General features: G+C 40.2%; 2 protein-coding genes across 2 annotated transcripts in view; one reads left to right on the top strand and one right to left on the bottom strand.

The window, feature by feature from the left end:
- The window catches only part of LOC138180129 (uncharacterized), a 351,184-nt gene that overhangs the window by 321,307 nt on the left and 5,127 nt on the right, over positions 1-24,750 (bottom strand). The gene's annotated exons all lie outside the window — the stretch shown is intronic.
- Positions 22,880-24,708, top strand: LOC138180142 (uncharacterized). Its single transcript, XM_069113680.1, has 3 exons — positions 22,880-23,012; positions 23,996-24,145; positions 24,214-24,708. Exons 1-3 carry the CDS (start codon positions 22,887-22,889, stop codon positions 24,292-24,294), a joined length of 357 nt encoding a protein of 118 aa, XP_068969781.1. The 5' UTR covers positions 22,880-22,886; the 3' UTR covers positions 24,295-24,708.

Raw genomic sequence — 24,750 nt, 5'->3', positions numbered from 1 at the left:
TCCCAGACAAACATATTGACAAACTTGCTATAGAAACATTATAACTACGACGTACACCACTCCAATTACAGGGAACGCCTGGCGAGCTCCGAAACGATATCAAACAAACGCCCGTCTGCCCATAATTTTAGAGATACCGCGTGGTCTCGTGGGCGTATCGTCGCAAATTTCACAGGCATTAGCGTTATAAGATTGCATACCTACGTACGCTATTCCTATTATTATCAATTGAAATGCCCTATTTTGCATTCAAACGCTGTTAGTATATCGTTAAGTTACACATTTTTTAAGACACTGAACCACGTTTCTAGCCAATGAAATTAGAAAACTCAGAAAGATACAGTTAATCAAATTCGCGTCTCAGTGATTCGTATAACTTCACCTGAAAGATAAGAAACGTTAGATGGAAAATTCTTTAACGAAAGAAGGCAGTGTATTAATCAAATCCGAATGTACAACTGCGCCGATCCTCTACATTGTCCTGAGACACGATACACGCATTTCTCATCGACGATAAATTTCATTAAGATAGAAATAGCGGAATCGTTTGATAGATAAGAGTCGATGTCATCGATATCGCGACCAAGCCTTTGACATTAGCTACCAGTCCCTCAGAAATCCGGTCGAACGTGATCTGGAACGTGAACAAAAGAGGAGCGGTCGAGTCTGAAAGACTTCTTGCTCGGCGACGATCGAGCGCTGTCAGCGACCGACGACGATCTTCGTACGATCGAGAAAGACCTTCTGGGAATACCGGTTCCACAACGACAGCCGAAACAGCTCTGTTTTTTACTGGCAAAGAAAAAATGAATTTTCTGCTTGCGACATCGCGCCCAGGCGAGGAATCGAAGCGGAGAAAGTTGACTCGTCGCGAATTTTACATTGTTCTTGGCTGCAACGTTAATTCACAGCTTCTGTTCTCGTTTTTGTTCCCTAGTAAGCGTTATTAGGTGAAGTGACTGGCTTTGGCAGCTGATAACGAGGCTGTCGTTAATAATGGAGAGCGCGTTAATGTATCTTTTGATTATACAAGTTGCGAGCCAGTTGAAAATTGAGGATATGGAACGGAAGTTTCCCTCGCAATTATTGCCAGAGAATTGTTTGACGCGTCGACACTAAGTTAACGTGCTTTAATGTAACGCGATCTTTCTTTCTAGAAAGGCTAAGATTCGTTAACGTAGGTCCCGTGTACCGTATATTTACGCCAGTTGCAACTCGGAGTTATCAGCAAAGCAAATAAAAATTTCAAACAAAAGAGAAATTATTTCACTTGAAAATTTTCCATGAGAATAGAAATAATCTGCTTTTATATTTTTAAAAATGAAAATGCGATATGCAAACCCTCTTATACCGGGTTGTAACATAAATTCACCCTGTTTTTATGTATATATTACGTATATTGTAGTAAATACAACATGTAGTATTAAACACGATGAATCACAATATACGTGTTCCTTAAATTTTATCAAACTTAGGGGTAACCTATACTTTCAAATAAAATAATTCCGAGAGATTCTGATAATTTCCTAATGATTTTCCACATTCATTTGATCTTTCACAAATACTGCACTGCTTCTAAGTAAAGATACAAATAATTAAATTTAAACCAAGTAACAAAGTTTCAAATAGGATAATTAAAATTATTCTTTACAACTAACGAATGAAATTTTCTCGGTACACTGCTACACGTTTCTCACAAACACCGAAACATAGGACGCTGAAACGGGTTTTTTCTCTTTTCTGTTCATTAACCGTTCGCTGACAATTTGTTTCTTTTCGCAGATATTAGGTTATCAACGTTACACGCTGACGAACGTAGGAGACGACGCGAGCCGTTTTTCTGCTGGTATGTCCAGCGACGCGTTAATCTCGCGATAAATACGCGGTAGATAATAGCCGCTGCTGCAACCGCTAATCAATGCAGAAAATACACGCGTTCCTATTTATTATTCACGGCGATCAGCTTCGACGAGCGAGTCGCTCGTACTTAGTCGATCGAGCAACGCGAAGACGAAGCCTCGAACGTTTACGATGCCGTTGGAAAACGCTTCAACGAGGAGGACGTATCGATAAATCGCGGTTTGTTATGAATACAACGTCCTTTCCTGCGCGAGAAGAGATAAACGCATTATACGGAACGAACAGCGTGTATTTTCCGATCGGAGAATCGTCAGAAAACGACGTTATTAATCGTTTAACGCGAACGAGCAGATTGAAGCTGGAACATCGCAATTATACCGCTCGATGATTCATAGGAAATCACGACAGAAAAGGAATAGTCTGGAATCAACCGCTAAATTCGAATTCGATCGGCTTTTAACGAGAAAATAAGCTTCTGAACGAATATGAAAAGAGTCGAGTCCGATAATCCTCGAAACTAGTTTCTCAATAATGCATAGTATTTTAAGACCCGAAAGAGTCATCGTCAATTGCGTAGACTAACAAGAAAAGTAACATATGTCTTTAACAAAAAATAAAAAAATCTACAAATTACAGGATAACAAATAACAGGATAGTATATATAGTAGTAATAGCGGCCGAATAGTATCGATTCGAATAGTTGTTCTTAAAAAACTCAATTATGCGCATTCAACGGTCGGCTATTTGTGAACGCATGTGTTCAGAACAACCGTCAAATTGTAATCTTTTTTATCGCGGAAGTTTGCACGTTACTTCACAAAATTCGTAACGCACGAAACAATTTATTAGAAATATTAGGTTTTAAAGAAGAAGGGGCATCGTTCGGGAAATGGTATTCTTTAAGACGACGAGCATTACCGACTTCCACATATCCATTATCGTAGTTACATAATTTTTATAGGCAATTAACGTTCTAATTATGAATTATTGAAAACTTAGAAACTTAAATTTCTAAAAATATCACATGATAGAAACTGAACGTTATATAACCTTTCCTTGGCTTCACAATCGTTTGAAAACACGGTATGACGCGTCTAGGCTCGCGAAATGTTTTTCCAAGAATTATGAGAGTAGAAAAAAGAAAAGAAGCATAGGTAGAAGAAAGAAACACGCGGGGTATGCTCGAGGTTTGTAAATATCGACGCCTCGACGAACAACGTTTGATAAACACACAACGACACGATCCATTCGTTGGACAAAGGAACGGCTCCGACTGAATATAATCGGCTGGATCCGTCTTGGCTACAATTGATTAAAGCAGATTGATTTCCACGAGGCGCCACAGGTTTCCAGGAACGTTAAGAGTCGCGTCAAGATCGAGACCATGGAAACGTGGGACGAGCCGGTCACGAGACCAACGATCGACGATATTCTTGAAATCGAGAGATCATCGTGCCGAGGTCACCAAGGTCCGCGCGAAAACAGGAAAAAAACCGAACCAGCCGCGGACCGGCTGTTTATTCATGCACCTACACGCTCGCGACACTGCACTCGAATACGAATGAACCTGTGTTGTGTGTCTAAATGTTATTCGAGATACTCTCAGATTTTGTCCGACAGATACTGAGAGAAAAGAGTATACTGTTTTCTGCTTGTCGACGACTTATTAAACAATTGCCTTGACGCACGCTTTTGCGGCGTTTCATAATTTTCCCCTCGTGTGACGAACACTATGTTCCGCGAGGCACGATACGATCAATTCCAATTCACTTCTAAACAGCAAACTCATTTATTAAAGTTAACGAGACAAACGTAACAAGAATACTTCTCGACCGTTCGAACGAACAACAAGTGATAAACGCACACAAGATAGGCGCGCGAAAAGGAATTTCGTAGAGGGAAAAAAAAAACATGCATAAAAGAATTTTAAGTAATAAAATAAAAAATATTTGACTCACCGAAGAAGCTCCCCTCCGCACAAGGTTCCCCACGATCCCGAGTCCAGCTCCAAAAGTTGTTCCCCCGACGACACAGATCACACGTTCGTTCAACGCTCACCACCACCGGTCACTGCCTAATCCACACAACTGGCAACAACCAAATTACCGAAGGAATCGATCGATGACGAATCAACAGAGGGTATACAATCAACAATAACGGAAATTGTAACAACAAACAATAACACCGTCACGAGAGTCGCGAAAGGTGGCTCCGAGAACGAAACGTGTAGTAAAATTTCAGTTATCGTGTTCAATTTGTTAAGCGTATTTATACATACACACACACCGCGAGGGTGGAAACGAATAGAGAAATAGAAAGGGGGCGGTTGGCGAACGCGGGGGTGAACACGGTCGATGAACGTGAACACACGGTCCCCTCGACGAAGACGACGAGTCTCGAGGGTACACGATACGACACGGCCGATCGTTGGGTCGCGAGTCGAGAAACTGCGTGTCCGAGTGGCACTGTGGCTCGCGCGATTCTGCCGTCGGTGGCTCGAGTCGACCTTAAAGGCCGTTCCGCAAGCGCTGCGTCGCGACGCGCGCAACATCGCTCCCGCTCTCGATGGAACACACAGTGTGCCCCCTTATCGCTGCCCAAACATTCCCGTTGCTTTTCCTCGCCTTTTCTACCTGCCCTTTCCACCACCGGCGTCACCACCGCGGATGCGGCTTGTTTTCATGCCAAGCTTTTGTCGCTTTCCGAACCGGAGGGATGCTTTTCAAAGGACGTGAATTCGAATCGCGGTGGAATAAGTTGACGCCTTCCTTTTTTTTTTTTTCTTTTCTGGTCGCTTTTTACCGGTGTAGCCAGGTCGAATTTTTGTGCAAGTATATATGGGTGAGTTGGTGGTAGCGTGTGAAAAATTTCGCGAATAGATCGATACGGGAATCGAAGGTTCGAAAGGATCTTCTCGTGGAACGATCGAGCGATTGGAATTAGAAGTATTAAAATGTTCTTGATAGCTCTGGGAGAAGGCGGATTAGTCTTGACGTTTTTAATCCGAGGTAAAAGTTTAAGAAAATTTGCAGCGCTTGATGGCTTGATATGAACTTAAAATCGAAGCTTCGTATAGGTTCGCGAAGGTAAGCTTAGATTCGAAGCTTTCAGGTTTCTTCTTCTTTTTTCTTTCTTGAGTTATTTGTCTCGATATTTATAATTTCTTTTCATAGAGTTCTTCCAGAGTAGAAGTATGGAGGATCTTGCGAATGGGTTGATACGGGAACCGAAGATTGGAGAGGATCCTTTCGTGAAATGTCCGAAGGATCGGAATTAGAAGTTTTAGGATGTTCTTGATAGTTTTGGGAGAAGGTGGATTGATCTTCGTGTTTTTCATTTCTTTTTATATCTACTCTTCTCAGGGTCGCTGTTTGAGGATAAAAGTCTAGAGGATTTTACGAACAAGTTGATATAGAGTTGGAGTCGTTGGTTTGATAGATCCTTTCGGATACAAGTTAGTAGTTTTGATATCTTTAATACACTTTTAGCGTTTACGGGATGAGAAAGATTTGATAGATCATTTTCAAAGAAATATTTGAACGATACTGGAGTCGAAACTTTCGTAACTGTACTTTTTATGTGGATTATGATGTTTTTAGTTCCCTCTTACAATCGCTTCAAGATAGAAGTTGGAGCATGCAAGTCTGGAGTGCGAACAAACTTGCAATCGAAGGTTTGGAAGATCCTTCCGGAGAGAATGTTTGGATGGTTTCAGGACTGGAACTTGAAAGATGTTCTTGACAGTTTCGGAAGAGGCTGACCAAGTTCCACGTAGTTGTGACACTTTTAGTTTCTTTTTATAATCTTCGGAGTAGAACTTCGAGAATTGAATAGTTGGAAGTTTAGCCAAGCCCTTTATCGTTTGCGGACAGATCAATAATACATCCTTGCTATTTAATTATTTGCCTATTCTTCGAAATTGTATTGTTCCAACGGAACATCAAATAGCAATCACAGTCTATGAAAATAAAAATTCCGAAATAAAAATTCACAACGTTGCGAAATCCAGAATTCCAATCGTCGATTCGACGGTTGAATTTTTTTTTCTGAAAAAAAAAAAAAAAAAGAAAGAAAGGGAGAACCGAATTCGAACCCCACCGGGTTATTTGGTTCGGAGGGTGAACCGTGCCGCTGTCCATCGACGAAAATTCATTGTAGCGGTCGTTTTAGTTAGCCAACCGCATTCGTTTACCTGTATTGTTAGGAAAACTTGATTACATCGGCCGATATTGTCTTCAACGACGTACGTAACGAGAACTCGACGTGTATAATTGCGTTGTCAGTGACACACTGATGCGCGCTAGGATGCAAATGGAATTAGCCGGCTCGGTGTGCACGTTAAAATCTATAATAAACGAGTATCGACTCGAGCGAACCCCAAACCGCGGCAGAGTTTCGCGAATCGGCCATCCTGAAAGCAGTTTCGCTTGTTCGCCGTTACGATAATGTCTCGAACGACGTTATGCTGGCAAATGTGAAATATCACGTTTCTTTTTCCTTCGAATGGAATTTTCTTAATTTCTTAATTTAAGAAGGATTTTCTTAATTTGAGAGTATTACAACACGATAATCGAAGGTGCTGGCTGATAAAGCTAACAAAGTTTCTTTTCGTTTGTAAAGGATCTCGTTCTGAATGTCAAAATGTTTGATTCAGACACTGAATTAACATTTAAGATGTGAAACGTAGAGTAAGTACTATATGACTACACTGTGAAAGATTTAGAGTAGCTACTTGTATGACTACACTCGAGATTCAAAGTTCGCAGAGGACGTTTCATATGCATCAACCTAATATGTACTCTGTACCCTACTGGCAATTTTAATTCGATAACCAGCCGCATTTCTGTTATATAATGGGAGTTTTTGTATAAAATGTTACAAGGATGAGAATTAATGAGCAGGAGAGAAAATAAATCTGACGAATAATAAATTCTGGAATAAAATCATGAAGGTAGAGTATGAGCGCATTCGATGATTTTTACAATGTTTGATATACTATCAAACTGAATTCGATGAATGAAATATCGAGATATTTTTATACTTTGCAAATGCGAGTTCGACTTTTTAATTATGTGTTTCAAACGTGAATAATACTGTGAATTTTTGAAAGATAGAGAGTCGAATGAAACAAAAGAATTGAAAGAATTAAAACGCAATCTGCGATATACCGTATAAAGCAATGCAAGAGATATTTCAACCAGCGTTTATTTTATTACGTCATTTTTAATTTATTTTCTGAGTATTTCTACACCTGCTGGATGGTATTTACATATTTACCAACGTTTTACCGTCCCTTTATGTTTCATGCGTTTCCCGCGTTTTGCAACATTTAAAATAAATTCGCTCAAAAATTACGGTGCAAGATGTCGATTATTTTAATGCTGCCTCGCAAAATTATAATCGCGAAATAAACTATATATATTCTTTCTCAAATTTACCCACCAGCATGGAGAGAGAAAGAGAGAGAGAGCGAGTGAGAGAGAAGAAAGAGAGAAAATGGATGATACAAATAACCTCGTAACAGCTTTTCGATACGTCCCAATTAAAAGCCATATTTAAAAAAAAATGTGTTTATCCCAAGATAATATTGCAAAACGTCAAAAGTAGTCCGGAAAAATGTCCAATGAATTTTTCATTCGACGTGCATAACAACGGTACGTCCACGATAGACACGTATTCCGTCGTGCAAATAAATTTCGTGGCGGATTAACGCCGCGTAATCGTCGAACAACGCACGAGAAGAGGTCCGCGTCGATAAAAGTTTCAAAGTGAAAACCGACTCTGTAATAGGAGCTCGCTCGAAAGTTGGATTATTCATTTCCGATGCATGCACAAACACGATTCATTTCCAATGCGAGCCATCGTTGGACGGAAAAGTTTTTCCAACAAAAGCCATCACGCTAGCGTAGAAAAAAAATCCAGCATCCGCGCTATCGTTTTCCTTCTCCGTTCCTTCCGATTCAATGCTTTCTCTTAATTACCGTCATTGTTCAAGAAAGATGATACGTACTTATAGTTTCGAAAGAAATTACCGTACTCAGAGAAGATCATGAGAGGGATCGACTAGTTCCTTTTGGATACGAAACGATTATCACGTTCGTTGAACGAAATAAAATTGCAAAACAGTTGGGTAAGATATGTTAAACATATGCAAATGATTGGCGCAGACATGAATTTCCATAGGAAGATACAAGTGCATATTTTTCTCCGATTGTTTGTTTCGAAGTTAGACACGATGGCTTTGGAATTTTCCCGAAACCATTAGCATTTGTTTGAAGCTGAGAAGTTGAAGAACGAAGTGAAAGCGTAACATGTTCCTTTTAAAAAGCCTTGAAACTTCAAACAACGACAAGACTTCTCTGCGCCTACTTGCTGAATATTCTTACGATCAATCTTCTGCTATTGTGATGGGTGCCTCTAGCACCCTCCGAGGAAAGGTAAAAATTTGCGGACACGTTCAGGTTATTCATAAAGATAGCGAAACAACCTCTGAATGTAGAATCATTTCGAATATTTTACCTTCGTACCGACGAGACTTTCGATATTTAATCTGTTCTTGATTATTGTATGAACATCAATGTTCGTAAAGATACCAAAATAAGAATAAATCTGCTTTCGTCGTACGTTTAACATAAAGATACGTCTCATTCCGTTATTAGTTTACGTCGGAAAAGAATTCGATTTTCCTTGAGAAAATTTCGTCGCCAACGTCATACATTCTTAAAGATTTACAGTGTCGTTGCAAGGAACAACGATCGAACGGCACAGACACGGTATCGGTCGCAATCTATTCAGAAAATCGGAGAAAGAGGGTCGCGGCGATAGAAGAAGGAAACGCTGTTGTAGAATGTGAAAGGGATACGATGTGCAACGTGGACGCGGACGGTGTTATAAAATACGTGACGGAAAATCGTGTCAGCCGTATATATATACTCGCTGCTGCACAACTTTCTCGCGTGGATACAGCAGCTTTTTTCGCGTATCTCGTGAGAGAGAGACTTTCACCAGGCCCAACGACGTTCGTTTCTATTGATCCGCCTATACGATTCGATAAGGAGGCGACGCTTCCAGTCTTCCACGGAATCCTTCTTTCATCCTCATTCTTGGTGCTAGACGCGTTTCGTACCCAATCGAACGCAGAGTGTAAAGTCGTAAAAATCATCGAGGGAAATCTGATCGATCAATCTGAAGATATAAGGCGATGGTCTTCGTCGAGGGTTGGACGTTTTTACGGGCAAGTTAAGTAAAGTGGCAGTAGATTTCTGAATTAATAAATAACCGGAAGTAAATGAAATAATTTCTGATATATTGATATGTTTGAAAATGTCTAGCGATTTTGAGTGTGTATCGTGTGTGATTATGTATAGGTAAATTAATTATTTACTACTTTAGCAAAATATTAAAATACCGTTCACAATTTGTAATTTGGTAATGCAATGATTCAGCAATCTGTGGCTGTCGTAATATTGAATTAAAATTAAAGTCTGATTTGCCCCGATCCAAACGTGACTGGATATTGTAATGCAAGACAAGAGATTAATGAGAATACTTTCGAGATAGAATTCCACTTTCGAATGAGAATCTACAAAAACTCGAATCTACATGTTTGATACGTGAGACTACCGCCACAACCAGTTCTGCTATCCAGGTTAAAGCACCTACTGCCTACAGATCGGCCAGAGTGACGACTTTAGCGATACCTGACCACCAGCGAAATTCCAAATCCGACCGAGCACATCGCGTTTAACACGAGAATTAAAAACCTGAGATCACTGGATGAAATTTTTTACTCCATAAAAGGGGAACACAAATCTTGCGATCTTCTTTCAAACTTTTGCCAATATCGAAGAATTACGAACACTATAGCTACGTCGCTTAATTACGTAGAAAAATAGGAACGATTGAAAGAATCCTAACTTCGCTGGAGATCTTGAAGCGTGTTTCGAGCGAAGCGAAGTAACAAACTCACATCGATAAAGTATTGAAAATGATTTGGAGTCAATTAAGTTGATTAATGGAAACAAGGATATAGAAATTCGAAGATATTTCAAGTATGAACAAATTTACATCGATAAAGTGTTTCAAATGACTCGATGTCGGGTAACTTGACTAATGAAAACGTCGCTTGAAACTTAAAACAATATCTCTAGTCGAGTAAATAAGACATCCGTACGGATTATTAGATATAAAAGAAATTTCAGTCTACATAAATTCGAGTTATAATTCGACTAACTTAAACAAGACATAACTCGGCATCGAAACTCCTACGGTTCGCGATTGATATTTAAGCACCAGAGTCAATCATATATCACTTTCATCCACCGGTAGTTGTCCAAGAAAATACCATTCCCCGCAGAGAATAACAAAACGTGAGACGCGTCAGCACACGTGGGACGAATCGCAATTTCGCGAGCAGCTCGCGGCCGATTCCGTGGAATATCACTTTGGTGTGCGGCGAACACTGACGTGGGTCCCTCGTCGTTCCATAACTCAGCGAACGTCGGCCGATGATAAAGCGATATTGTGTTGTAAATTTATATGACGCTCGCCGACCGGCGGCCAATGCGTTTCGGTAATGAGATTCGCTAACTGAGGAAATGCGGCGAGGCTTCGATCCGCGAGACACGTTCTCCGCGAGACACGTTCTCCGCACCCTACGTCCGTACAACGTGGCCTTAAATTCGTGTTACGACTAAAACCAGGCAGATCGTACGGCTTAAAATAAGAAGAAAACCAAGAATCGCAAAATTAACTTTATTGCTTTATTTTCGACGAAATTAAACTTGATATTCCATCAAGTATATCTACGTGAATTTGTCCAATTCCAACTGGATAAAAATATAGAATCGACAGAAAATCATTCAGCATGGCAGAATAAATGGAAAATATAGAATAAAGGTTTTTTTTACACGGTTGGAAAAAGTGCGCCACCATTGGTTTTGTTGAAATCGAACGTAGAGGAAATTGGTTTATTGAACAGATCGTGCGAGCAAATTCGATTAGACAGATCGATGTATGTATTTCTGTTATCTTGGCGCATAATGCATGAACGTTGAGTGGGATTTATTAGATTGTGTGTTTTCTTTATGCGATGGTTTCTAGTTGAACAATAGGATTAGAAACAAGCTGTAGTTGTACGTATCGGTATGTGATTAATGGTTAGTATTTGGTTAGATGAATGGTTAGAGATATTGTAATTAATTTCACCCTTGAAGAGACTTATAGTATTACTACTTGTAACCTGATCGACGATTTGTTTATGCATTTGCCTGAGACGCGTGTATAAAATCTAGAAATATATAAAACGTTTAGAGTATAAAATATAAGAAATACGTAGATATATTTATATATAAGGAAGTTTAATTTCGCGCGATAACAGCCACCCATTTACCAAATTTAATCATCCCTTCCGTCGCAAGAATCAAAAGCCACCCTTATAATCCGACATCCGTCAGACAAGCTGCGTCTACTCAAATACGCCTTTTCTTCTCTGCAAGTTTCCACGTTCCATGGAACTCAATTCGCCAGGTTGGGATTTATTCGCGCAAAATATTTGCTGGGAAATGAATAACTCACAGCCGGGGATGGATTTAAGCGAACGAAATGAGGCATCAGAGAACAAGGTTTCGCGAATCCGCGAGATATTCTCACCAGCTTGCGAAAAAACCCGGTGATTTAACACTTTTACCAAGCGTTGAACAAATTCCGACACGCGACGCTGTGAAATTGCGCCTGGTTCGCGACTGTAATTTATACGAAACGCCGTGCTTACGAGATCGTCGCATCGGAATAATAAACAAAGCGCAAAGTGTCCCATCATCGTTGCCAGTGGGACGAATCAAAATATTTAAGACATTCTTTTCGCCTGAGATTTAGAAAGTTGGTAGATTGGACGATTGGAAGTTACTTTTCTCGACGATCGAAGGCGAAAATGATCGATTTCTGATTGGAAGACTGAGCTGAGTGTTTTGATTATTCCGATGAGAATCTAACACATTAATGGGAAATTGATTAAATTTAAAATTGGGAATTTTTATGACAGATGTGTGTTTTCGAGTGTTATTCGTCTATCACTCGTCTGCGAAGAAAGTTACTGTAGAATTTCTTCGTGTTCTAAATTATTCCATTCGTATCTTTTACTACCAGATTACTAATAAATATTCGCATTTTCAATTTTTGTTAGATACTTCAAGATTCTTCGTCTGACACATACAACGCGTATAAATATTATTTACAGTTAGTAAAACATACAAAGTATCAAAAAAGATGATTAAAGCGTATCTAACGAAAGAAGAGTAAAACGTGTAATTAAGTATCAGTTTGAAGAATAATTTACTAACGTCCGTAGTTAGCAAGAAAATGAAATTTCTACGACCAGACAAAAGAAGCAAAACCTCGAAAGTAGCCATACATTCTGGAATCCAGAGCAACGAAGCTCGATTAATCATAGACCGCGAGTTTCCTTGGATTCAACGTTGAACAATTAGATTCGGAACATCGAAAACGATGGTCCATCGGTGGCAAAGCGGTTCCTTTGGATTCCGGTCAGCAGAATTTCACCGACACTGTCCTACCTATATCGATTGCAGGAGGTCGATGGTGCGCAGGTCAGTTCACGTAAGTTCTGCTTTCCCTAATTGTACTTGTTGCACTTGGGGTCAGGTGCACACGAGCCAGGATTCGGCAGTGTGCCAAACGTTTGACAAACGGCACCCTAGCACGCCGCCCCCGTTCCCTGCATCTGAAACAGATATTTCATATCGTTTCCACAAGCACAGGGCTTATCCTTCGTTCTCGTCTATCCCCTACTTTCATTCATGATCGAAAATTTCTACGAAAATCGCAGGAAACTTTGCGAATACGTTTCTTTCTTTTCAACTTAAACATTTAATCAGCCGCAAATTTCAAACTTTTCATTTTCGAGATACTTTTAACCCACTAAGGATACAATTGCATCGACGCAATACAAATTCGTCTGAAACGATCCAAGACAATTTTCAAACAAATAATAATGCACCTGCCGAAAGATTAACGTGGAAACTAATGGCACTCGAGGTAATCGTTGGTGGAATTCCTGCTAGAAATAGTCGGCAATGTGAAAGATAATTACAATTGCACGAAATTACAGCGCTCATCTCGCGTGTTACGTACCGTTTACAATTATCTAATCCTAACGTAATTATTCAATCGCCGCTTTTTACCTGATTTCTCTTCGCCGATCAAATCTCATTCCTCTTTCTTGTCCTTTTGTAGAAGATGAGAAAAGTATTCATAACGTACTCCGTCTTACAACTACGAAACTATCCTAACATTTTCTATTTTTCTCTTTCTTTCAACGAATACAATATGTCCTTTTTGAAGAAGGGAAAAATATGTATCGTGTTCTTTCTCAGTGATCTTCGTATTTTAAAGAAATAATTCTGTGAAAAAAAGAGAAAGCGATTAACATCACTCGATTGGAGATCCGATTAATTGACATGTAATAAAGGATCGTGTAGCAATACAGCGATACGTCCCACGAAATACTCGAAACTCATACTACTGCTCGACGTAACACGACGTCGTTACGAGAGACGCCTTTGAGGCAGAAATACGTATCGTTATGAAGCATCAACCAGACGTGCGTTTAATTAAAGGCCGAGTTAATGATCGACTGAACAGAATTCACCACGTGTCCCCATAAATTGCGATGGCTCGGTGAGTTGATGTAAGGGCTAGTTTGCATTTTGGTCATTAAACGTTATTATGACGAAGCCGACCGATTCGATTGCGTCTGCTTTCATTATCGTTGGAACGCGGATATTCATCCAAAATTCATATTTCTATAGAGAAAGTTAATCTTCTTGGAGAATGAACTTTTTTTTAAGATCAGAAAGAAATTAATTCGCGCGTATGTATACAATAAATTGGGAATAGTTGCTATATCAAAGAGTTATATATGTCGGAGATGAAAGGACACCGGAGTCTCCCCTCTGGAACTTCGGGAAAATCTATAAAATTGTAATTAAAGTCTACAGCTGTAATTAAGCAATTTGCCGTCATTCTACCCAATTGTATTTATTTGAGATTTGTGACAATGAGCTTGGCCTCAAGGCGACAATCAGTCGTCGAACGTAGCCGCGGTCAACGGGACGAACGCTCCGTCTAACAAAAGTATGGGGTATAGCCCTCGTTAAAAGAAATACCCGTAGAGGTACTCGATAGTAAACATTCCAACGATTCCTTCGGGCAAAATGATTATCAGATGTCGATGCACCTACACAGCGAAGTTCAGCTAGCTTGAGGACCCGCTATAAACCTTAGGATTTTGTTAATTAAGGTTCTTCAAACGGACAAGCAGTGTTTGTCCCAAATTGACCAATTAACAGCAGCGTCAATTTCCCTCACTTCCCGAATGAAGACATCTCTCCACGAATCCGAGGATTTCGTGTTCTTAGACACACCCCATCATAGTTTTCCTCGACAGCGTCACCGTGACGGAAAGTCACTCTCGCTGGTGTACGAGCTCTTGAACTAGTTAACTAACGTCCATGCTAGATATCAATTCCAACTTAGATTTCGACGAAGGAATAAGCCTACTAACCCGTTGACCGCGGATTCGTTGTTGGACCTAGGATCATTGTCATTAACTTCTCGAGTGTTTGATTACCGCTGTTACTTGTCAAATTCTGTAGTAGTCGTATTTGCACTAGTCAGTGTCTTCTCCATTGCATAGCAACCATGTGTAGTTCAAATGAGGATTCGTTTCACGCCCCTAACCCTAATCGTAATGAGAACTCGACATATATATATATATATATATGTGTGTGTATCTTTCAAGATATTGAACAATTTATTCTCAAAAGAAAAGTCAGATTATTTTGTGCAAAAGTCAAAGAACGAAAGGAATGTTACGACGAAGCGAATAAATCTATTACGAATGAAGAATGAAAACAATATTTTATATGCAGATCGCAGAGTGTCGATGGGATGGCGAGAGAATATTTCCTCCGTGAATCGCAGCTGGATCGAAAAACGACAATATGCAGAGCGATGCGATGATAAAACATTCCATTAAACTTGTCGATTTCGGTTGCGAGTATGGCGGTAGATCGAGCGCGTCAACTTTTCATCGATTAGTCTGTTAGCAATAAAATATGGTGGCGAAGATAAAATGCATTAATAGAGATGGAAATAGAAGTTTCATTTCGAGTGTCGAGTGTTTGCGACAAATTAATAGTGCGAGCAACTACGTTACAAGTTGCGACTCCCGTGGCGTCGACCTTTCGTTTCACAGGTTTCGCGTCTATAGAGAGTAAAACATCTCGCCCAAGTCAATGCGTACCATTCCGAGAACATTTCCAAGTTCCATTCAACGTGTTAGATGGTCTGTCACCGTGGAAGGTTACCATTGTAAACTATCGTATTGTAAGCTGTGCGTCGCCCAACTTCCGGTGTTTAAGGGAGACGTCACAATGAGACATCGCTAGTCAGTTTTTCCACATCGAGATGTCTACTTCTCGAGAGATGTCTACTATTTGCCTATCTTTCTTTTTTAACATGTCCCGCATAATTCTTTCGTATTTGCTTCTCAAACCTGATATATTTCTCACTCGTTTTAATCTGTTCGCGTTATTTGTTCTCCATTAATCTTCTATTAATTCTCCAACGTGCAGGAACCAAATTTGCTGAATAATAGATTTAAATTTCCTTGAGGCATCTTTAATTATAAATATTCATTAAATTATGTTGTCCAAGCATCTAAACTCTATTTTGACTAATTTCCATGTTCGAAATATGCAATTTCTTGATAGAGTTAGGAACGTAATTTCGTCTACACGAAACATAAATCGTTCAAAAAGCAGAGAGCTATTCGAAAATCTTTCTTATTATCCTTATATAATTTTTATATTGTTATCCTATTTTATTTGTACCTATCTCGTACACGCTAATATATCCACGAACCAAGAATCCTCAATTTTTATCTGGGTCTCATAAATCTTATGTGAAACAGAACTATCCAGGGATCTCTACATCACCAGCAATCGTTTTATTTCTATCTTACCATGAAATTTCCACAAACGAGTCTTCACTTTTTATGTCAACTTTAGCCTCGTAGATTGTTCTTAAAATAAAACTGTTCGCGTATGTTTATGCCAGCGAGCACTATTTTATTCGCTATCTTGCTAGAAAATATGCTGCACGATATACGCAAACAGGTCTGCACACTTTTTCTCTTCACCTCGCTTTCACAGATCGTACAAATACAGTATCGATATCCTCGAACTTTTTTACTGTCCTTTTACTGTCCCAATACTACGTTTCGTTTACACCACATACGCTGCAAAATATCCAGAAAAAGCGGCAAATCCAGGAAACGTTCGGTCTTGAGGCAAATATTTTTCCATCCACGACAGCCTGCCAACCGAGATACACAGCGAATCCCAATGTTTCCACAGTGTCCGTCATATTCCAGGAAAATCACAGAATCCAGTAGCGCAGCTGAATCCAAGCTATGGCAAACCTCCCCGAGGATTTGTTTGACGGCGTGTCAACGATTCCTATTATTGTCGATCCTTATTTGCTCTGTCAATAAGGAGGCAGCGAGGGGAGGTTTTGCAGCCGCGAGTCTGCAGCGTCGTGGAGGGACGAAGATCGTTGTTACTCCCTCGGCACAGGAGCAATGGTAAATCAACGAGGCTGCTACGTCGCGTTTCCTCGAGTCCGATACGTGAATTTCCTCTTTCGACCGCCAGACCCTGCGCTCTCTTGCTATTATTTTACTATTTATCAAGCCACGTCATGTTGTCATGATTTATATCGCCGGTATCGCCGACCGAGATCACTTTTTTCAATATGGGCCAAAGGAAACGCGAGCCGATGCGAGTATTTTTGCTGGCTCAGGAAAACTGAAGGTTTAAGAGGCTGAGGGCAAATGGAACGGTGCATCGATATTCTTCGGTGGAAATTAGAGTGTTTTAAATGTGGAAGTTAGGACGAAGATTTGACGAATAGTTGATACGTAATTAATACAACGGGAAATTGAAAGGTAGAGAAAAATACATAGAACGCAGTTTATAGGCCAAAACGTAAAGCATTCGAAGCATCAATAACGAATAAAAGGTTTAACAACGTTTAACAATTATTTCCTTGGCGATTCTTTCAGCGACGTTGTATTCGTATATATTTTATAAAAAAACACAAAAAGTTCCGCTCAATTCAATAATTCGACTGGCACAGTTTTGTAGTAGCGTAATAACCGCAATTTACTGCAAAATAGCAGGAAAAAGTGGAATCGACCACGCGAAGAGGAGACTATCGTGTTCGCCAATCGTAAAAAGGAGGATGATCGCTCTCGGTGAACATCGAAAGGTATACAAGACGCTGTTTGGGGACCTTGAATTTATATTACGGTCTCTAAAAATGCTGAACAATGACTCTCGATGCGCGAGCACGATAAAAACCTGTATTCCCATGCCACTGGATTACGATAAATATTTTAATATTCGCGAAAAAGCATCGACCTTTTGCCGAGCAATCAGGAAATAGTAGCGCGAACGAAAAGTAGTGAATAATTCATATCGATGCTATCACTATCTACGTCCACGATCAAACAGTAATAACTTTAACGTTAAATCGACTGCTAGCTGCGTGACGCATGAACATATACGATCCCAGTGATGTAATTTGCAATTTGCAATTGCGATGGCGACCCATTTAATTTCTTTTTCACCTCTTCTGTTCCAGAATTTACCCCAACGTTTCGTTGTTTAGCAAAAACTCGTAATAAAAATTCTACCAACCTTTTGAACAGCCCAAATTATTTCTAATCTGAGAACTAAGTCCCAAACGACATTTCTATTGGGTTGGCAACTAAGTGATTGCGGATTTTGTCATTAGGTGGTATTGACAAAATCCGCGATCACTTAGTTGCCAACCCAATATATACGAAAACGTATCTAATCTTTCACTGTTTTCACGTCTAAAATCGCACATTATAAATATCATCATTGTTTTCGTCCTCGAACGTGTGAAGGAAAGGGGATAGTGGAACGCGACTGAGAAGGCTGTTGCGTAGAAACAAAGGCAGCCAAAAATCTAACGAGTCGTTGAAATAACCGGGAATCCTCTCCCCAGAGCTCGAACAATTCCCTTAATGGTTACAATTAGATCAAGTAGCTCGGCATTCGCCGCTTAATTGTCCTCTAATTGAATCAACATCCACCTCTGTTTTCCATCTACGGCGAGAAGTGGATTAACGTTAAATAATACATCGATGGAACGCACGAATCGATCGATTTCCGATTAAACGATCGCCGAATTAATTGTTAGAATCGAATCGTCGTTTTAAAATTTCATATGTAGTTCGGTATTTTGACGAACTTTAAAATTTCGTTTGCGATATGTGCGGTTTGGTATTTCGATGAATTGCTTAATTTCGTTTGTAATGTATGTAGTTTGATAATTTTTTTTTTTTTCTTTCTTTTTGGAGGATGAATTTCGAGTGGTCGACCAATCGAAGGGTAAAGAATGAAATAATACGCGAAAATTTTGTAAACCTAACGTTACTGAAAAATGTAAAAATGCGATATATTAACGCAACTTTGTCTCTCGATAGAGTCAACAATAGAAAATGGAAATTTGCAGAGATGAAAGAATTTTATAAATCCGTAATGGCGAGCAGTCGGGTGTAATAAAAAATGTGATAGTTTGCAAATTAAGTGAGCAAATTCTTGAAACTCTTTCATAATTCCAGTGACGGGAGAATAAAATACAATAATGTAAATTAACTAAAATAAATTGCGGATGAATCATCGCGATAACACAACGTTGACTCGTAATGGGTTAATTCTTTTGGTAAAAGTGTTGGTGGGCAGGTTGATAATTTTTTTTCTCCAATCCGCAACGCATCGGTAATTACAATGATTTGGTCGAATCGATGCGGAAATTATTTCACGGACGAACGAGGAAACGTCAGGCATAGTTGTCACACCAAGCGGAATGCGTACTGCCGGTGTGTGTGTGTGTGTGTGTGTGTGTGTGTTTCGACATTGCCAATTTTAAACATCAAGAGCAAAATTACGCAATTCGTTAGCAGTAAATTCACCGTTATCGTTAAACCTTCGGCTTTGAGCGGTTAACTCTTTGTCGACACTGTAAACGCAATAACAAACGCGGCTGGTTTCGCTGTTTATTCGCGTATATCACTGTGGAGTAGGAAAAACGTTGAAAACGTATTCGGGATTCAATTTTAAGGGATAGGTTACGAAAAACACGATGCTTTGAAGTGAAACTAAATATATCCGTTTTAATCCGTGAGAAAATACAGTGCTATATCAAAGCTTCCAAATTTTTGCCAGACAGTCGAAACATATTTTGTCCTTGTGTGTTATATTTTTCAACAATCGAAATGTATCGCGAGCTATGTATGTAAGAAATCTTCTATCACGAGATACGAAGAAATATATTACTCTATCGAAGACATTCTGTAGGATGTCTGGCAACGGTTGTCGGAAAATTCACGAGGTGGTTCCACGAGTTAAAAGAAGATGAAAATCCTGAATAGAAACATGCATTTGCGATATCGTTCTTTACCTGTTAATATCTACGAATCGACCAAACTATCTTTAGCATCTGGAAAATTATTTTATATTATAAATACGATACAACATACAGATATAGATATTAAATATAAAGCTCCTCTGATGTTACATGTAAAACGGACAAAATACGTCGAATATCCGAATCTCATTTGCATTCAATGGAACAAAAAAAAAAGAAATATACCTCTCTTGATAACTCTTGACCAGATCCATGGCCAGGTAGCGCAATACTACTGTGCACAAAATTCAAGCTCTAAGAAATCACAGCATTGGATATTTCCAACGTGCCATAGCACAACCACAATAACTCGTATCTTTTATGAATTACAGCACACAGAACCACGTTATCAGGCTGTGATATATTAACGTCACCTTACAAATCATTTAAACTCCCCACTCGAGTCACGAAGAAGAAATTGCACGTACTATAAAGAAACAGATTCTACGATACGATTCGAAACCATAGAGAAATTCCCATTGAAGTATAGGTCGGTGATGCTCGTCCGCGACTCAGCCGTCGATAAATCAACGGAATTTCGCGAGCAGAACCACGATTTAATCGGAAACGTTGCGTACATACATCGTACATCATGCATCATCGGTTTGCCGTTACGCGTTTGAACGAGGGAGGAACGAACATGTAATTAAAAAGCCGCCGAGATTTCGGTTTTTTTCAACCGGCGTTTCCGCAATCCAAACGATCCTTCTCTCGCTCTATTTCTCTCTGGACATGGAAAACGTTTGCGCTTTTCACGAACGGAACGCGTGCGATTCGCCTGATCCTCGGATCACTGCTGTTTAATTAGCTGGAACGTCTGGCTGCGCGTACGAACGCGGATGAAAATTTTAATTCGAAATGGAGAGTTGCACGCTTGAAATTCACCTCCTTCCCCTTACGCGGTTCGTTTCATTAATCGTCCAGTTTTTACGGTGGATTTGTAAATTACTATCGGTCAACGTAGAAGAATAATTTAATTCTACTCGGCGAGTTTTGTTAGATCGGTAATGAACGTCTAATGGGACGCGGTTTCTCGTGCATTTCTGGATTTTGAGTATTGAAACCGGGATCCGGTTTCGATGTTTAATTTCATTCCTCGGAGGGGCCATTTTTCGTCCCTCCTGAGGGAGAACTCGTGCTACAGTGATTAATGGCAGTCCTCGAGTAATTAATTCTAATTTAACAGATTGTGTAACAGGTTGTTTGCAAGGGGTATAAATTAATCGAGAAATGCCATTTAAGTCGACGGCTATGTGAGATGGCTGGAGGCTTTCAAGAGTAACCTATTACCTCACCCTCTGCCTTTAATACCCGAGTTCATTGACCTATATTTCCGTAGATCTCATTATAGAGAAATTTTAAAACTAATAGGAAGTTTAGTTCGCGTGTAATACAAAAGAGAAAATGCTAAAGTCCAAGCCCTCCAACGTACAAGCTGTTAGACCATGCGAAATATCAAAATTAACACGTGTAAAGTAACGTATAAAGTAAATAATTAAAAAGATGATTGATCGTTACCAAGTGACTTAAACAGAAAAAACAGTCAGTTGTTTCCTAAAGAGTAGACGTATCGAAACGAGTATCTCAATAATAATTCAGATTGTATATAATTGTACATATATAATTGTAAATAAAAGATGAGTTTACCCGAAGTTTGGCCTTGTATTTAACAAATATCCCCTACTTCGAATTAAAATCTCCGTAAATAATACTAATTACCACCAAAAAGAGAATGATATTCCTTAAAATCGACTGAAATGTGAAAAAAAGATAAAATATCATAATCCCTCAAAAGAGAAAAGAGGACAGTAGAATAACGAAGGCATTTGAAATTCCATCGTGACCAAAATTAGGAAGACGAGGGCGCAATATAAGCGGCGAGGAGCGATTCCTCGGGCACGGGCGAAATTCCTCGAACTGACGGAAAATTATTGGGAAAATCTATCGACTGGCGGGCGCAGCGAGGCGAGCCAAACTGCCGCTAATCACCGGCGAAATCTCGATTTAATGGTCGACGGGGAGTTTGGCCGGTACACGTGGAGCTGGTGGTGCGCAACGCCTAGCCGAACAAAAACCGTCGTCTGGTTCGCTCGCATGCGTCGCGACGATAAATGCCATCGCGCCTCGCTGCATACACACTCCGTTACGTTTTATGCAAAATAGCCGAGCCGCGACGCCGACCTACGGATTTATCGACGAATTCGCGCGTGCATTTCCTCCGTGTAGACACTTTCGTGATCTTCGCTTCATCGTGCCTCTTGATTCCAGAGCAGCTTCTTTCGGAGAAGTACGCACGACAGTACTCGTTATTTCGAGAGAGTCGAGCGGAATTTTTCGCTTTATCTATGAGAGGATCTGTTCGAATCTCTTTTCGATGATGAGATTGTAATTAATTCTGTTCTTCGGCTGTGGAGTATAATTTTTTGCTTCTACGAAGTATTACGTTTCAACTCGTATCGTTCGATCGCAGATGATCGTAGGAGTTTTGATAAGATTGGTTAACTTTGGTGTATTTAATTTCAATTGTTTTTTCATCCCATATTTCATAGGATAAATTGTTAATGGTCTTGATACGTGCAGAAGGAAGTGACTTTTAAAATTAAATTCTTGAACCCCCACTTGATTGTACATCATGTACGACTCAATGACACGAATAGAAGAACGTTTGCTCTAATGTCTTTATGAAGAAAACATACAACGTACTTAATCGCAAATGAATACGTTTATAGCTGCCAGGGTTGATAACTTGTTGAAGGACACTATGCATATATGGAACGTGAACCTTGAGCGTGGAAGGAGCAAGTGTCGATAACGTAAGAGATAGTAATTACGATAGAAGAAAGTCTAATTTAAAAAAGCATTTAATTATCTTCAATAAATGCAACTATCTAACTGATACACTTACTCTAAAAGCCACCACGGACCTACACCTCTTCATATAAAAAGAACCTTTCTATCATGCCATTCTCGCGTATTCCACCACCTATCATGTTTCGTGCTATCATATTTCGAAACCAATATCTATATTCGAGTCTTTCGATAATGCCTGATCGACAACTTATAAACCCTCTCGCTCTCGATCTACAACAAAAAACAAATGGAAAGAGCTAGCTAATAAAAGTTTAAAAAAAAGTTACCATCAGATTCAACGAACCTGTCGGTCATCCCTAACCCGCAAATGAAATCGAAAGAAGAGTTGGACGTTGGCACCGGATGAAAGGCCGACGCCAAAGGCCTGGACCATCCCCTCTGTGGCTGGGTTCTTAAAAAGTCAATTTCACAGGGCCGAACGGCCAAAGGGGATCGACAGGTTGATCGCACGAATCCTCCCTTGTCCGTCCCGTGGCGTAGTTTTTACGGGCGTGGAGGGAAAACGAGAGCCGAGCGTTGAAAAGCAACGTAAGCGAGCGCCACCGCTTCATATTGATCGTAGCCGGCTGCTCAACATGGCGCCGGGGGTGGCGTTCGCGATCGGCCTGATCCTCGTCGTCGGACAGCTGAAGGAAGGGCCGAGCACTCTCGCGAAGACCTTCACCTTCCCAGAATATCCGTACAAGGAGACTACCAAGAATGTAAGTCGTCCTAAACGTTCGTCGAGAATTCGCTCGTGGTACGCGTTTCCAACGCTAGTACAGGTTATGGTCGAGCGAGGTCTTGTTTTGGGGGTGGCGCTTTTTACCATACCGGCCTTACCTGGCACTAGATTCCACGTCGAAATACCGGAAAGAATCTGCGGTGATCGAACTAAAAAAAAAAAAAAAAATATATAAATATCAGAAAGTACCTCGTGCTGTTAAGCATGTTTTCGATATTCGAAGAAGTTCGAAAAAAAAGTTGAGTTCGTCCTTTTTATTTTTTCTTTCTTCTCGATCGATGTTGCGGATGTTGAATTGTTCGATACGATATGAATGGGACAGTTGTATAGGATTTTACGAGTTGGAATTTTCAAGAGATCTCTGTGATATCCCGTCAGTGATGCGCGATACTCGAGAAGGGTTACTTCGCGTCGATCCAACATTCCCATGGGGGACGTAACGAAAGGACGGGTGATCTCGCGAGTTTGCTATGGGGATAAAATCGATTTGGCATTAACCCGAAGACAGTCAAGATGCTCCGGGGCGTACTTCGGTGTTGTCGCTCGGTGGTACGGACTCGTATCCAGTGGTGTCTTGAGAAATTGATGTAAATCGCGTTTGTTCTCCATGAGAGATTATACTTAACACAAATATGATTCTTTTGTTGTTGATTATTTTATAACGTAAATATAAATGATAGGGGTTTGGTATCGGTGAATAATGTTCAGTGAAAGGGAACTATCTTCAAAGAAAATTAAACGCGCCGGCGGCACCAATAATAGAACTCATACGAGCACTAATTGAGGTTAATCTTTCAACACGCATGAACCAATTGTTACGCTCAATTTTATCCCGTTATTGTGCGCGAGAGTCGGCTGTATTTTCCACCGCATGCCACGAGACTCTGTATCAATCGAATTCTCTATCGAAGTACATTTTAATTCAATTCCAATGTCTTTCTAATACGACACTGGTCGCAGGAACTTCTCTTCAGGCAATTCGAGCAGACTTGCGAGGAGAGCGGCGCTTGCAAGATGCTACAGCCAGAAAGGAGCGGCATCGCCAAAACTAAATGCATTCGCGAATGCGTGTCACCGTCCTGTTACAAAGAAATCTACTTGTTCGATCAGGTATTTCCATCGACTGGACTCTTTCAATTTTTCACTGTGCAAAGCAATGTCCGAATGTCTGATTGCAGCTAGAAGAAGGCGAGATCGACGTGAGATTAAACTCTTTCAAGGGTTGCTTCATGCAGCGCAACGGACGACCGCGAAAATAACAAAAAGCTCGCAAGCGAATAAAAGATGCTGACGGAAGAGGGCTGAAGGTGGCCTGAGCGACCTGCTAATGGCGGCGAATACAAATTCTGAGCGACAGACGCACCGCACGAACCGCGTCCGACCAGTTGAAAAAAATAAAACAGAAAGAAATCACAAAAAAATGACAATTTTGAAAATATATTATATCCGGCCGGGGCATTTAGAGCGATGAGAGCAATCAAGCTATTTAGTGAACATACAACAATAACAGACAGAATAACACTATATTTCAGGATCACGCTGAAGCGCACGCGTTAAAACACACGGACGAATTAAATTCGTCCTCGATTGATCTTTTTCTACTTTTTGTACGCACGTATTAACACGTTACAATGTTATCGAGCAATGTTGCACGGATCGAATAAACTGTTAAAGCAAAGCCTCCTCGTTGTTCGTGTCATAAGATCGCCCTCTCT

The sequence above is a fragment of the Bombus flavifrons genome, chromosome 5 (assembly GCF_040668555.2).
Source record: "Bombus flavifrons isolate JBK064 chromosome 5, iyBomFlav1_principal, whole genome shotgun sequence".
NCBI lineage: Eukaryota > Metazoa > Arthropoda > Insecta > Hymenoptera > Apidae > Bombus > Bombus flavifrons.
The sequence above is the reverse complement of the archived record's forward strand: the minus strand, read 5'-3'. Positions and strand labels throughout refer to the sequence as shown.

Bases quoted from the DNA above. Each gene is read 5' to 3' on its own strand.
- LOC138180142 (XM_069113680.1), top strand. From the start codon at position 22,887: ATGGCGCCGGGGGTGGCGTTCGCGATCGGCCTGATCCTCGTCGTCGGA. The intron at 23,013-23,995 runs GTAAGTCGTCCT...CACTGGTCGCAG, and splicing joins ACAAGGAGACTACCAAGAAT to GAACTTCTCTTCAGGCAATT. The intron at 24,146-24,213 runs GTATTTCCATCG...GTCTGATTGCAG, and splicing joins AAATCTACTTGTTCGATCAG to CTAGAAGAAGGCGAGATCGA.